The following is a 15,665-nucleotide window of genomic DNA, read 5'->3' on the forward strand; positions in this document are numbered from 1 at the left end:
TCAGAAAACCCCAAATGCACCAAAAAGCACACATGGGAAACAGAAGAAAATATTATATTTGATATTTTTTATGTAATAATCATCAACAAATGCAATTTTCTTCCGTTTGCCATGTGTGCTTTTTGGTGCATTTGGGGTTTTCTGATGCACAAGATGTATAATATCACCAATCTAAGGAGTTTGTAGAAAAACACTTTAGTTTGGTGAAGTTTGAGCACCATTTCTGAAGCAAATGTTTGCATAAATGTTTAAGACACAATGTAAGAAGTTGTACATAAGTTACAAAAGTCAGATAGCCTCATACACTACTTGAGTCCTTTGATAATTCAAAGAACCAAAAATTACTGGTCAAATTCTTGCCATTGCTGCACTTTTAAAGGAAACATGACAAGACTATATGCCTGGTGCTGACAGTCAGCCATCTGGGACACGTGTTGTGGGATGTGTATTGCAAAGGATGATGGGATAGTATCATTTCCCCCCCTGGTGTCTGACGTAGTGTTATAAAGAACTACTGGCTAGAAAACATTTTAACCCTACACGTACGTTCTGTGCAGTGAGCAGTTGTACCTATACAAAACATGTTATAATGACTACTAAACAGAGTGTCGGCTACATTACTTGCCAGGAATGTTACAATTCTACATACAAATTCTACGATACGCTACACTATATACATGTAGTTGATAAAGTATCCAATGATTCTTCTTATACAGCTATCCTCAAAAAGCAGATAAACTGCAAAGCTGAAATTCAAACCTCCGTGAAAAACTTAAACTCAAACCGAGTCCTACATTATGTCGTGCTCTCTCCGCTATAAAGCAGGTAAAGTTAAAAATGTCCTTAGACTAACTTTGTTCTGTAATCCGAATCCATCCTCCCAAGGCAGGGTCGGCAGCGCGGTATTCTATATACCTTACAACCGACCCTGTCATTTTACGTCCAGTTTTCTACTCCAGGTAACGTAGCCTACAAGTAGCTGTCAGCCAATCAGAGACATAGCTTTCAGCTGGGCAAAGCTATCCGAGAGCCAATCATGTAACGTCTTACATCGCCTCTTTGGGTTTCATGTAAAATGGCGGTTGGTCATTATGTTGTCTCAGTCGTGCAAGACTTTTTTGGCGTCGTGAAGAGCTCGTGAACACCAGAAAATCACGCTACAGGGACTACTTAATGGCCGAAACGTGTTCCTTAGGACCGGCAGACGGAAAAGCCTGTGTTACATGAGCTTTCAAGCCGCAGCCAGATCGAGCGGGCAGCGACGGAGCTACGGTCTACTCAACTCAAGAGCGAGCATCCAGCGAGCGAGCATCCAGCATCCGTGGCCTTTTGGAGATGACCTCATTATATTGTAGTGAGTCCACTGAATGCGATAATGAAAGTTGAATGTGACAAGATGAGCTTGCTGGGCCTGAAGGCGACGTGTTTAGGTATGTACGCAGCCAAGCCGAGACAGTGGTGACAGTGTCTACGTCCGCCATCTTGAATTTATGTGATCCTGGCGCTGATTGGCTTGTGCCAAATAAGGCAAGCTCATTAATATGTAGAGAACACGTTACCTGGAGTAGAAAACTGGACGTAAAATGGCAGGATCGGTTGTCAGGTATATAGAATACTGCGCCGCCGACCCTGCCTTGGGAGGATGTCCGAATCATGTTCCATCATGTTCGATCTGATGAAATTCGAACAAAACGTGTTACCTATGACGTCATTTGCGGCCATATCGGTCGACGCTGATTGGTTCCGGTGTTTAAGGTATTTTAATGACCTCTGGTTGACTTATGGTGTCATAACCAATAGCAAATGGGGACCTCTGATTGGTCAACGCTACATGGCTATATGATAATACTCGTTATATATTTAAATCTCAAGAATTAGTGTAAAGCTGTCGTGTTTCTTAGTGTTGTGTGCATTATTTGGTTACTAATGGATAAACTGGATTCCTAAATCACGGCAAACAGAATATTTTGTATCTGAACATTTTAAGCTCCTCTCTAGTATTCCTATGGGTTCGTATTGAAAGCAAGTTCAACTACAGCAACCTTGAAAGCACTATGTTATTCAAAAGCTGCCGTGGACCGAAGGTAGGTAGGGCGGAAAGAATCTAAAGCGCCATAATACCTTCTGATTCACTGCTGGGCATGCTGAGTATCTTTATCTTATTTATACGACACGATGTAGATTAAAACTCGCCGGTGTGGGGTTTTCTCCCAAAAACACGGTCAAATAAGCTGGAAAGTTTTTTTTTTTAACTCAGCAAAATCATCGGCATTAAACATTAGCAGTTTCCAACGCTACAATCCAGGCAACAAAAAACCTCTTTACGCGAGATTTAGTGAATCCTGAAGGAAACCACGCACCCGTGCAGACTATCCCCGCCTCAGGTAGTTTTAACTACCTTAAAAGACAACCTGCAACATCCGTTCTTTTTTACCCTAAAACCAACAATTCTAAATACAGACACAAATACCCCTTTGTCCCGAAAACATTCCAATTAGTGTGATGCCCACAAAACAAACATATTGTTACTTTAGACATATTTTTATCTTAAATAATAGTAATTAGATGTCGTCTTGATACTGCTGTAATGCTGTAGATTTAATAAGATTTACTCATAAAGTACTGTAAGGTTGATTGTGAAATAAAGTCTGAATTTTAAAAAAATATTAATCCAAAATAGGAAAGTATTACTTGCATATAGAAGTATTTTACATTATCAAATCCAAACGATGCTAACATTTATATGATAATAATATTTTGTAGATACCCGAAAGTTTTGTCGGCTCTTCAGGCACGGTCTACTCTGGCTGCCATGCTGAAATCTCCAGCAGCAAACCCCGCCTAACACTAGCTGTTCTTGTCGGCATGAACGCCAAGGCGGCACACAAGTTGGTAGCGACAATAGCGGCTCACTCCAGCAGGATGCCGGTTACGCTCTTTCTGTATGGAGACTTCGTGGAAGCGTTTCCTCAACTGGTGAAAGAATGGTCTGAAACATTTACAATAGGCATGCGCGAGGTGAGGCTTGGTTTTTATCGTAAAAGTGCATTAAATGAATTACATGCCAAAGGATTACATTGTATTGTTTTATTTCATTATAAGTCAATAAACAGTTTCTTCCTCTTAAGGGCCCTGTCACACTTCTGCGAATCGGCTTGCGTATGAGTTGCGTACGAACAATTTTTTTCATACGCAGCCGTACGCAAAATGCGCATTTCATATGTATCTCAGTCGTTTTGTGTAAGTTTTGTGAACGCCGGCATACGCACAGCACACGCACCGCCCGGCTCAGTACGCAGCGTAGCTTTGAGCATACCCAAAACTACGCTGCGTACGCTGTTACGCAGGTCATGCGTTTTTAATACGCAATGCATAGGTCAAGCACGGTATGAGTACTCTATGTGTTCGTGGGGGACACGCGGCTCATACGCTGATCTGCACCTGGAACTGCACCTGTGCATAAGCTGCGTACAATGGACGAATGTACTGCGTGCTTATAGCGCTTTAGTACCGTTCGCATTGCAACATGACAGCGCATTGTACGTATTTGTAACTAATGAGAAGCGCAAAGGTTGCGTCCAGATCTAGATAGCAAACTTGCCGAACACCTGGGCTACACCCGGGGTATCCATGGTTAACATACTTCCAGGAGCATTTTAAGTACGGGCCCTGTCACACTTTTGCGAATAGCCATTGCGTTTGAATTGCGTACAGGCATTTCTTCCGTAGGCACAATACGTAACGTTACTGTAACGCACTTGTAGCGTATAAATAACGAATTCAGCGAATAGATTGCATTTGACATCCGTATGGCGTTCACATGCATTGCGAAGACCAAACGTATTCCGGACGCACTCAACGTATTCCCACCGGATGCCTAACGCACTTCCGACGAATGCCAAGCGTCTTGTGTGCGTATTCCCTGATGCTTCCTGCTGTTTAATTTGCAGCGAGTCATTCATGGGTCGCCCTCAACTCAGTTAAAATGTGTTTGTTTCTATTTCGCCCTAGCCCTGGTCAATTTCCTGTAATATATTGTCAGGTAAATTAAATTCCCGTACCCGGACTTTATACAAACATAACAGTTAGACTGTTAATAGCCTTGATGAATTGGAGATGTCAAGAAATGCCCTCTCTTAATAATTTGAAAACAATGAAAACACCCATACTTGCAATACATACAATTTACAATTTCGCTTACACACAGATAGCATGGACACTACACATCTCTGCAAACAATACAATTTACCGACACAAAAACAGGCAACTGGCGCATTATTCCAAAGTACAGGCAACAAAAAGCAAATATTTATGTTAAATTTACATATATTGATGCAGTATGGATATGGAGGCGGTACAAGGGTGTTCTTTTGTGTTAAAAAGTGTCAAAATGCATTTTTGTAAAACATATTGCACCCTAGGAAAGACGTTTTCCCAATAATCATCTACTTTTCAGCAAAACATATTAGAAAGAGCCAATCTTAACATAGTAATCAACTCATTTGATTTGTCACATCTTGCGTAAAATGCTCCAGGAGGTCTGTTAACCATGGGTTCTAGAGGAGCCGGTACCCCGGGTGTAGCCCAGGTGTTCGGCAAGTTTGCTATCTAGATCGGTACGCAACTTTTGCGCTTCTAATTAGTTATAAATACATACAATGCGCTGTCCTGTTGCAATACGAACGGTACTAAAGCGCTGTAAGTACGCAATGCATTCGTCCATTGTACGCAGCTTATGCACAGGTGCAGTTCCAGGTGCAGACCAGCGTATGGGCCGCGTGTCCCCCACGAACACATAGCGTACTCATACCGTGTTTGACCGATGCATTACATATTAAAAACGCATGAACTGCGTAACAGCGTACGCAGCGTAGTTTTGGGCATGCTCAAAACTACGCTGCGTACTGAGCCGGGCGGTGCGTGCGCATGCCGGCGTTAACAAAACTTACACAAAACGACTGAGATGCATATGAAGTGCGCAGTTTGCGTACAGCTGCGTATGAAAAAATTGCCCGTACGCAACCCATACGCAAGTCTATTCGCAGAAGTGTGACAGGGCCCTAAGATGTGACCAAAAAAAAATGAATGAGTTGATAAATATGTTAGGATCGACTCTTTCTAATATGTTTTGTTGAAAGGTAGATGATCCTTGGGAAAACGTATTTTCTACAGTGCAATATGTTTACAAAAATGCATTTTGACACTTGTTAACACAAAAGAACACCCTTGTACCGCCTCTCCCCAAAATTATAATAGACTGGCCATTTTGCGTATTATCAATATATCCATATTTAACATGAAATATTTGTTTTTTCTTGCCTGTACTTTGGGTTACTACGCCAGTTGTTGTAAATTGTATTGCAAGTATGGGTGTTTTCATCGTTTTCAAATTATTAAGGGAGGGTATTACTTGACATCTCCAATTCATCAAGGCTATCAACAGTCTAACTGTTATGTTTGTATCAAGTCCGGGTACGTGTATTTAACTTACTTAACAAGATATGGGCGAAATGGAAACAAACACACTTTATCTGAGTTGAGGGCGGCCCATGATGAGAAGGACCCATTGCGAATAAAACATCAGGAAGCAACCAAGAATACGCACACAAGACGCTTGGCATTCGTTTGAAGTGCGTTAGGCACCCGGTGGGCATACGTTGAGTGCGTCTGGAATACGCTTGGCCTTCGAAATGCATACAAACGCCATACGGATGTCATATGCAATCTATGCGCTTAATTCGTTATTTATACGCTACATGTGCGTCACAGTATCCGCGAAATTGTGCGTACGGCAGAAATGTCTGTACGCAACTCATGCGCAATGGCTATTCGCAGAAGTGTGACAGGGCCCTAACACACATGCTCACCTACACACACACACACACACACACACACACACACACACACACACACACACACACACACACATGTAATAATTGCACATTTCACAAACTTTTGTTTTAGAGCCAACCATTTCCGCTGGGAGACTTCACGCAACAGGCATTAAGCTGGATCCGGGTTGGTCTGGTCAGTGCAATACAGCGACTGAGTGAAGTGGGCCTACAACCGGCCTATTACTGTCCCGAAAACATAACAGAAACGTTGATAAAAGTAGCCAAGTCTCAGAGCCTGAGGATCATCCAACCGACAGCTCGCTTCCCCCCAACCGATGGTACTGTTAAAATTTGTTTTACATTTGCAAAGGTTATGTTTTTGACAACGTTATGATGTGTTTGTTTCTTTGTGTGTGTCTGTGTGCCTGTCTTCATGCCCGTTAACACGATAACTGATATTTTGTATTTTGGTGGGTCTTGATTACACTTGTAATTAAATGATTGCCCCTTGTGTCTGGTTCTGGTACGGCAGCGAAACGTTTGGTTTTGACATTAACATCATTGCCAAGGTGACGACTGAATAATCACCATATGGTTGATCCAGCAATGTCCTTTACAATGCTTTGAAGACAAACAGATGTTCCGTACACGTGCATGTAGCGAAATGTACAGGATGGGAGCTCTTGCTCGAACCAAACTTAAAAGCATCCTTAACTTTACAATCCTCCTTTACAGACTGGATTTTTCATCTGATCTTAGGTTGTCAGCTAAAGCAGTGGATACGTCGATAAAGGTTATACATCCAGGTGGTAAGATACGCCAAAAAGCAGTTACTCAAGCAACTGGATATGATTTTGGAATCGGTCAGAAGTTGCAGCTATATACACTAGCTTTCGTCGGTGACTGAGAGACCAGATGAGAAATGCTGGTTTATAGGCACAAACTATTGATTAATATAAAAATAAGTGAAAATGTTTTTTTTTTGGAATTCCAAAAAGCAACAAAAGTTGGACAGGTCAAGGCAAGATGATGCAAATTAGTCACAAAGCTCCTATTTTGCAGAACAGGAGCTTAAGTATTGTCTGTCCTTGCGGGCGCGCCAAATCCCAAGTGCCGGAGAGATATACACGTAGTCCTCCTTCCCTGTTGAGGGTATCAATCAATCAGGGTAGGGTTGTACATTTTTGCCTCCGGGGGAGGAAATATCCTTCCGCGGAAGGGTTTTGGAAGGGTTCGCAGCTGTTTCTCGCGTTTGGTTGGACGGATTCTTTTGGGACTCGGTATATGTTTTGCTATTGGGCTGTAGATGATGCACGTTATTTTGTTTTCGGGTGGGAAAATGGTGCCTTTTGGTGGCCCCAGAACACTCCTTTGAGCGTGAAAGCTGTTTCAACATTTGACCTTTGGTGTATTTAAAGTATTTCAAGTCTCGTCCACTTGCATGACCTTTCGCACAGAGGGTTGTCCGGTATCGATACATTCTTTGTTTAAAAATATGCACCAAAACGCTTTCCAGGTCTGCGTAGCCAGATTCAGTAAACATATGCACAATTCAAAGATCCTTTGGTGAAAATATATATTTCTTTGCGGATTTATGGTGTGTTTTTTTTTAATTCGATCGAACCCGGAAGTGTCAACGCGGGGCACGGTACCGGTGTCTGGTAAAGGTAGCGAGTCACAAGTATGCAAATGAGTATTATGCAAACGTTTGCATACGTGCCTATATTACTACAACTTCTTGTAAACCCTTGTATATTTGACTTACTATAAGCAGCAAGCTTCTGTATGTGACATTTCGGAACCCAGTCACTATGTTTTTGATCAAAATATTTGTGGTTTTAACGTCTGATTTAACGGTTCCGGTTGTCATTCTGAGTTTCATTACGAGTTCCTTGCGGCAGATTAAATAGAATTTCATAAGTTCATGGGTACATGTTATAAGCTGCAGATGAAAATGTTGACCTGTGTTATCTCAACATGGAACGCTAAATCTAACACATACAATTTAACACCATCAACTGTTCATAACAAACAACATATAAGAATATACAATAAAAAGCCCGGAGGTATAAAATCTCAGATTTTACTTGTTTCATATATTGCCTCTTTAACACACTGTTCCCACCGGCGTGTTTCGCGGTCTAAGATATCCGTGGACTCGAGTTTGAAAGAGTGACCCTGGTTGTGTTGTAGGTGGTAGAAAATGGCTGAGGAGTAGCTGTTAGCACTAGGTCTGCAATGTTCCTTGTACCTTACGAGTGTTATTTACAGACTCTTTAATTCATTATATACATAAATGACCTCCCAAGAACTCAATCCAGTTCTGCAAAATAGCCATGTGTGTCGACGATACGATTATATACTTCGCGGCACGTACAGTAGCACCCACACAGTCCAGCAGACACTACAGGACGACTCTACCAGGCTCGCTCAATAGTTTTCTGCAAATAAGCTGTCGCTAAATCCAACCAAATGCAAAACAATGTTAGTAAGATCGCCAAGTGCAAACTGCAATAACACTAATTTACAACTTAACCTTAGCAGGCACTGCACTTGAGCAAGTTCACAAATTCAAGTACCTCGGGGTCGTTATTGACAGCATGTTAAACATAATCACTGTGAGCATATACGAGCATATACAAGAAGTTAGCGCAAATGATTGGTATCATCAAGTGTCTCAAACCATATTTGAATACACAGGCGCTTCTCACACTCTACACGACACTCTTCCTGCCACATGTACAATATTGCAGCACGGTTTGGGACCAGGGGGGTAAAAGTGACTTGGAAAAAATTCAGAAACTACAAACTAGAGCTGGTCGTGCGATCATGGGATGTGATCGCTATACACTTACCTCAGATGTCTCACGCACTCTAGGATTGGTTCCAATAGCTGACATGCACAGGATAAGCAAAGCTACACTTGTCTTTAAGGCACTTAACGGCATGCCCCCTCCACACCTTACTGCTTTATTTACACAGCTTTATGAAATTCATGCACACAATACTCGACTCAGGTCACAAGGTGGCCTTCAGCTACCAAAAGCCAAATCTGAGCACAGAAAGAAAGCATTGTCGTGCCCGTCTCGACTAAAATCGTCAGGGACACTTACACTGTTCAAAAAGATCTACAATCAAGAATATATAACTACTGGACACTGATATACAAAGGTCAACTTGTTCCGTATTATTTGACTTTTAATGTCTCTTTGATTTGATTATTTATATTTCTTTCCACCGATATGCAAACTCCACTTTTAGTTATATACTTTTAAGTTGACATACCTTTTGACTATCTACCATTAGGATTTGATATCTGAACGATTATAATTACTTCTATGTTACCTTATTTTATTTGATTGTTGATGAGTTAGTTACGATTTCGTCGTGTTCACGATAAGTTTATCTATTTTTAGTTGACCTTTGTTAGTTTATCTTTAATCTTTTGTTATAATTATAATGTCATGTAGTTATGTTGGGGTCATCCCTCCAGGAATTTTTGAAAACCGCCAATTGGCGATATGTATTTCCTGGTTAAATAAATGAACAAGCAAACAAACGAACTCAAATGTGAGGAGCCCAATTGTAACAACACCTACATCGGAGAGACAAGTCAGTCAACGGCTATTCCTCTAATGTTCCATGTACCAAGTTCATACTATGGGTGACACAGCAGACACCATCGCTGCCCCGTGTATCTGTTGGTACAAGATCCCGTCATACAGAAAGTAGTTGCAGTGTAAACAGACCAGTAGTTTGACGATTTTGTCTCCGTAGAATGATGCCAAGTGCTTTGTTGACAGGAACATTAAAAGAGCAGAGCTCATCGTGGTCTTTAACTGTAAGGTCTCGGATGAGTGCGCTTTAAAAGGTGTCGACAGAAACGTGTCTGTAGTTCCAGAACAAGCTGCTAGGGGGAAAACTTACAACGTTTATTCCTGATTGGAAGAGCTATCTGTCACTAAAAACCCAAGACCATAGTGTGTTCAGGACAAAAGATACAAAAACCTGACGTTCTACTGCAATACCAAGGTCAGCCACTAGCAGACCTATACATGTAACCTTGACATTTGCCTTCCTAAGACCTACCAACATACCAAATATCATCACAATCAATAAGGCGTTCTGAAGTTATGCTGACTACAAATGTGCGGAAACACACACACACACACAGTTACACAGACACACAGGCAGGCAGACACACCAAAATCAATACATCCTTTTTCATTAAGATAATAATCTCTTATCATCTCGCCTATCCTTGTTAGATTTTTTGACGGCGTTGGAGTTTTCTGCACCCTTCATAATTTTTGTTCTTGGCGTTTCACTTAGTGACTTGATACTCTATTCAACAACAAAATTACATCACAAAACACCATCTTTAATGCAACAGGCTATCCGCTATCCTGTGGATCTTGTTTGCCTTTCCTGCTTTGCACAAACTACTTGTTTGATTAGCAGGTAAATCTTTTGCATCTGAGATTTGTCTGTCAACATGTCTTGATATATGATCTTGTAATTAAAAATGTACAGTAATTGTGTTCACAGACGATCACATCAAATTAAATAAAAAACACGAAGCCATAGGTGACAATCCTCCGTGAAGTTTTATATATTTCAACAAAACAATCCCAGGCGTCAACGCCAGACCTTCTGTGCAGACATTATAATTAGGCAACTGTTAATACAATGAGGGCGCGTCACAAGCATAAAACATAAAAAGACCTAAATCCATTACTGCTCTCAAGGCGGGTAAAGATACTGTGCTTCAAGTTCGAAGTTCATTTTAATTACACACACACAATCATTGCATTCACATAAAGATCGGACTATCATGGTCGTGTCACTATTAAGAGGGTCTGCATGGGGGGGGGTCCTGTCAATGGTTAACGGTAAATTGACAGCCTTTTTTTTCGAGCTGCACTGGATTTGTTATCTCGCTTTGTGAGAAAAGGTGATCACTGACAAAATTACGTATACCTTACATGTAATGAAGCATGTATTAAAGGTATGTGTTCCCTGTGTTTCCCACCTGCCCTGGTCCCCGAGTGCGTCCACAAATACCGGGGTGTCCGAGTCGACTTCGGCCAGCTTGCATTTTTTCAGTCTGCCCAGTTTTACCGATGGATTTTGAGAATGCTCCCCGGGAAATTTAGGATTTTTAAGCCTTCAAAAACGCAATTTCCCGCATATTTTGATAGGCAAATCATGGTGTTGAGAGTGTTTGTCGGTCCTTCTGATGTTTTCATATTTTACTCGAGATTTTTGTTAATTTGCCTGTCAAGGTTGACGGATTCGTTAAAAAAATTCTGTAACTCTCCGCAAACTTCCGGAAATTGAAGGGAAAACTGGCTAGAGCCGAAGGGACCGAGCGCGAGTCGAGCGCCAAAGGCGCGAGCAATGTAGGGGGTCCGGGGGCATTCTCCCCCGGGAAATTTTGTATTTTCTAAACCTTCAATGACGCATTTTCCTGCACTTTGATAGGCAAAATTAGGCGTAACGAAGAGTTATTCATTAACGCTTAACGCTGAATTCAGGATGACAAATAACGTTTTACGTTGAATTAAAACGACCCATAACGCTTCACGAGGAATATACTGATAACGCTTATCGTTGAATTAGAGCGGGCCGGCGAAGACAGCCCCACCGTCTTACCGTGCCTGTTACTTATTAAGCGCGACTGGAACAGGCCAGTCGCGGCCAGCACCGCGAGTGTTACTGCCGCCGGTCAGATACCCGGGATATCTGCTTAGAGAACCTCTGCTACCAGACAACTGCCTAAACCTACGGCCTATTCCACAGGATTGTAAAAGTAGGGATGTTTCTAAAATATGGATTAACTTCAATATCAAAACTGCTACATTGAAAATAAAAAAGACGTGCATCATCACGGACATAATGGTACACCACATGCGAAATTACACAGAAATGCGACGTACGGAAGAATGCGTTTTGGCTGCGAACATCTTCCAAAAAACTTGGCATCTCTTAAGCATGGGCAAAAACATCTGGAACCACTTATCAAAACCACCACGTATCTGCATGAAGTTCCACCCTTCACTGCTATTCCAAACAACGCGTTTTTCTGGAACATTCCAATTCGCCTCGTAATTGTAGGGGTGCGTCTGCAATATTACATTGACCGCGAAAGCAGCAACGGCAAAAATACACATTCGTGCATCAACACGGGTATGCCCGTAGACGGCGTATAAAATTGCGTGCCGATTACACAAAGAGAACCCAGTGTTTTGACTGCGAACATAAAAAATCAGCCGTTCACAACACTCCGTCCGGTGGTCCTGACCTCCTTCACGGAGTAATAAAATCAAAGAGACACCGAGATTGAATTTATTCTTCCTGGTTCTTTCTTCATATAAGCGACAAAAAAGTGTATATTGTGTGTTGTCCTCATAGAAAAAAACATATTTAAAACATAATTACGTCATCAAGATTCTGTGTGCAAAAAAATTCCAAAATGTTGCCACATGCAAAGCAACAAAGCCCTTTCCTGCTTGGCCCAAAAACCAAATGGCCTTAGGTTACCTTAAACCAGAATATTTCCGTAGGGAATGCATTCGTGCAATTTTTTTTTAATTGTTTCAAAGCGATCTTAGTACTAACAGAAATGCCTCCGCCCATAAGGCGCCGCCAAAAAGTCATAAGGGGAGAGACCCGTTAAAATTATATTTTAACGAATTTTAGCTATAGCGCGTTCAAACGCCGGAGTAGATCATTCATTATTTATTTAGTGGTCCCTCTACATTAAAATTCCGACGAGAGCATCATTGAGATTATACGAAATCATCTAAATACTTAACGACACAATTCATGTCTTTATATAATGTTTTACAATGTATTTTTTGACAGAGCCATGGCGTCTATCTTTTGAAAACTACTACAAAAACAAAGATGTAGATAGGATTCCCAAAGCCCTTCGCGTCATCGCCCAACAACTGGACAACAAGGGAGGCATCGTTACTCTGGACTCGGACCACCCAGACAGTTACATGATCTCCGTCTTCCTCATGGACTATCTGGTTCAGACATCTGGTTACAATCTAGTTAGTATTGCCGAGTGTCTAAAGTTGCCTTATTCACCGTAGCTGCTAAATCTAGAAAAGAAAATGAATTTCTTGGCATCTTTCATTAATACTTGTCAATCATAGCGGTTACACTGGAATCACTTTATTTCATAACCCCATTTATTATCAGAAGCTGAAACCATATTGTGCTTGTATAAGTGATTTGCTTTTTATATTAACCCCCAAACACCCGAACTTTTATGCGACTAAAATGAGCGAACGGGGTCAACATTGAACCCATTATGTCTCTTTCAAAACAATGGACAATTGACAATTGTTGAAAAATGCTCAAAATAATACTAAATGTTCGTTGGGGGATGAGGGATATAAGGGGTTCTACATGGGGGATATAAGGAAACTTTAAAAGCAAATTTTAAGCAATTTATCACATTTTATTTCAAAAGTTCATTAGTAAGTACCTTTCAAAATCAATTGTGTACATTCACTTTGTGCTTAATGGTATAAATGCTATGTCAGGGCATACCAACCTTCGCTCAACCGTGACGGTGGGTGGTACCGACTTCCGACGAACATGATGAACACGAGATGATTACTAAAATAAAATCAAACAAACTTTTGTACCAGGTACAATGTATTGCAAATTCTTCAGATGTAGAACATATCAGGGTAATATCTACGCTATAGACGGTCTAAGTTTTAACGCAAAAAACGCCCCTGAGACGTAAATCATAACCTCTGAGACACACTAACTCACAAGAAGGTTTAAATGTTTTTTTTCGTCATCATATAAGACAAATGATGTAATAGACGTATTTTTTAAGCTTCCTAACTTTTAGGAGATTTGGTATTTCTTCAATAATAATACCACCTTAAAAAATATAGACATTTACCATTTTGATCCATAGCTAAATGTATAAGTACAATTATATGCAATTTCTCTCGGTTATTACATCGTCGATTTTGTGTTTATCATTTTGCTTATTATTGACGCATAAACCTTATGTTTTAATTAAAATAATAATAATTCTACTTACAACAAATAGCATGATATTACAATCATCTACTATGATATTACAATATCTTTAACTAATTCTTAAACTAATGTATTATAATCTATTATTAATATCACAATATCTTTAACTAATTCTTAAACCAATGTACAATAATCATCATTAAGATCAATCAGTAGTTTATCTGGTGTACCTTTACATATGACTATTGAATGTAAAAATAGATGATTTAATGCCGTTTTTATAGTAAGACAACCTTGTCTTGTACGGCTGTACCAGTATATTACATATTAACATGCAGTACGCTCGACATCATTGGTTCTGTAAAGTCCCAAGTTTAACGTTAAAAATATTTCGGAATATATAATTTGCCTATTGACGTATTTACTGCAATAACTGAAGTGACGTATCCATAAAACACAAGCAAGATAAACAGAAAGCTGTCTTAACAATAGTTACATTAATGAAAGTTAGGGGTGACACTAATGCAATATACTAAATCTAATAAAGAATTACAGTTTGCAGTATATAAACTTTAGCATAAAAGCAGTACGTTTCTAAATTTTAGCTTTCTTAATATTAAGATGATATGAAATGGTATTTTGCAGGTATTACAAGTAGTGGTGAACATGTATTCAATGAATTGGTAAAGATTACCAAAGTAAAGTCAAACTTTATTGCACAACAATCTTAGGCAAATGGAAATTTTTCAGAAGTAGTGCATATCAGGGTAATATCAATGCTAACGTCTACAGTACTGCTGATGTGTTCGATATAATTATCATATCAAGACTAACACTACACTAGAGCATAGGTAATACAATATGAATAGAAACCATAATTCACATGAGTTCTATGTAACTTAAGACTAGATACTACGCTATTTTGTATAGGATACAGTATGAATGATTTAGGAAATTGGCTATAGGATTTAATGCATCATTTCATTGTGTTAAATTTAATGTTTCTTTTGAGTAAAGCTTGATAAAATATTGACTTACATTGCCAGCAAAATTTTGTCAGGGCATTACATAAATAACTGAAATTTTTGTGAGATTGTCTTAGGTAAGCTTAATAAATACTTGCTTTGCTGTTGATCGAAAGTTTTTTTTAGTATTTATATTTCAGTCCATACCATGGTATGGATGAAATATATTGTGTTCTCTGATGTTTCTTCTTCCTCTTCTTCTCCTCCTCCTGCCACACAGTCAAAGGGATTCAACTCCGCCATCATTCCGCCAAATGACTTGAAATTTGGCATGGAGGTAGAGTGGGCCAATACCTCCAGGCGTTTTTTTCATTTGTTTGATACATGCCTTTGAAAAATTTTTATGAAGGTTTTTTGAGGCATTTTTCGCCAAAAAATGGATTTTTGGATCCTGAGCCCTGGTTTTACAACCAAATGATCTGAAATTCGGTATAAGGGTACCTTGGACATGTGTCTACAGAATAGCAGTCACATATTTGGCATACACCACTTCCAAATGACTCATTTAGGGGACTTTAATGGCTATTTTCAGCAAAAAAAATGGCCAAAAGTGCTATACCCGTTCCATGTTCTATCTAAAGAATGACCTGTTCCATCTGCCGTTGGCCATGGAACACGTGTTCCATTGCGGGTTACCTGGGGTCACATTGCACGTAAGTTGTGCTTAATGACCCACACTTTCAATTTTATGTGCCTAAGACCTTCAAAATGTATCAAATCTCATCATTGTTGGTATTTGCATACCTGTAATAAGATTAGTATAGCTTTCGAGATTCAATGTGCTTGTTCT

The 15,665-nt window shown here is 40.0% G+C and overlaps 1 protein-coding gene across 1 annotated transcript in view; it reads left to right on the top strand.

The window, feature by feature from the left end:
• The window catches only part of LOC109473897, a 34,157-nt gene extending 19,270 nt beyond the window's left edge, over positions 1-14,887 (top strand). Inside the window, exons 6-8 of the mRNA XM_019774040.1 lie at positions 2,764-3,018; positions 5,965-6,172; positions 12,702-14,887. Coding sequence (XP_019629599.1) covers positions 2,764-3,018; positions 5,965-6,172; positions 12,702-12,937 — 699 coding nt within the window. The 3' untranslated portion in view covers positions 12,938-14,887. The remainder of the gene's footprint in view (positions 1-2,763; positions 3,019-5,964; positions 6,173-12,701) is intronic.
• The last annotated feature ends 778 nt before the right edge of the window (positions 14,888-15,665 follow it).

This window comes from Branchiostoma belcheri, unplaced genomic scaffold, assembly GCF_001625305.1.
Source record: "Branchiostoma belcheri isolate BF01 breed outbred unplaced genomic scaffold, Haploidv18h27 scaffold100, whole genome shotgun sequence".
Classification (NCBI taxonomy): domain Eukaryota; kingdom Metazoa; phylum Chordata; class Leptocardii; order Amphioxiformes; family Branchiostomatidae; genus Branchiostoma; species Branchiostoma belcheri.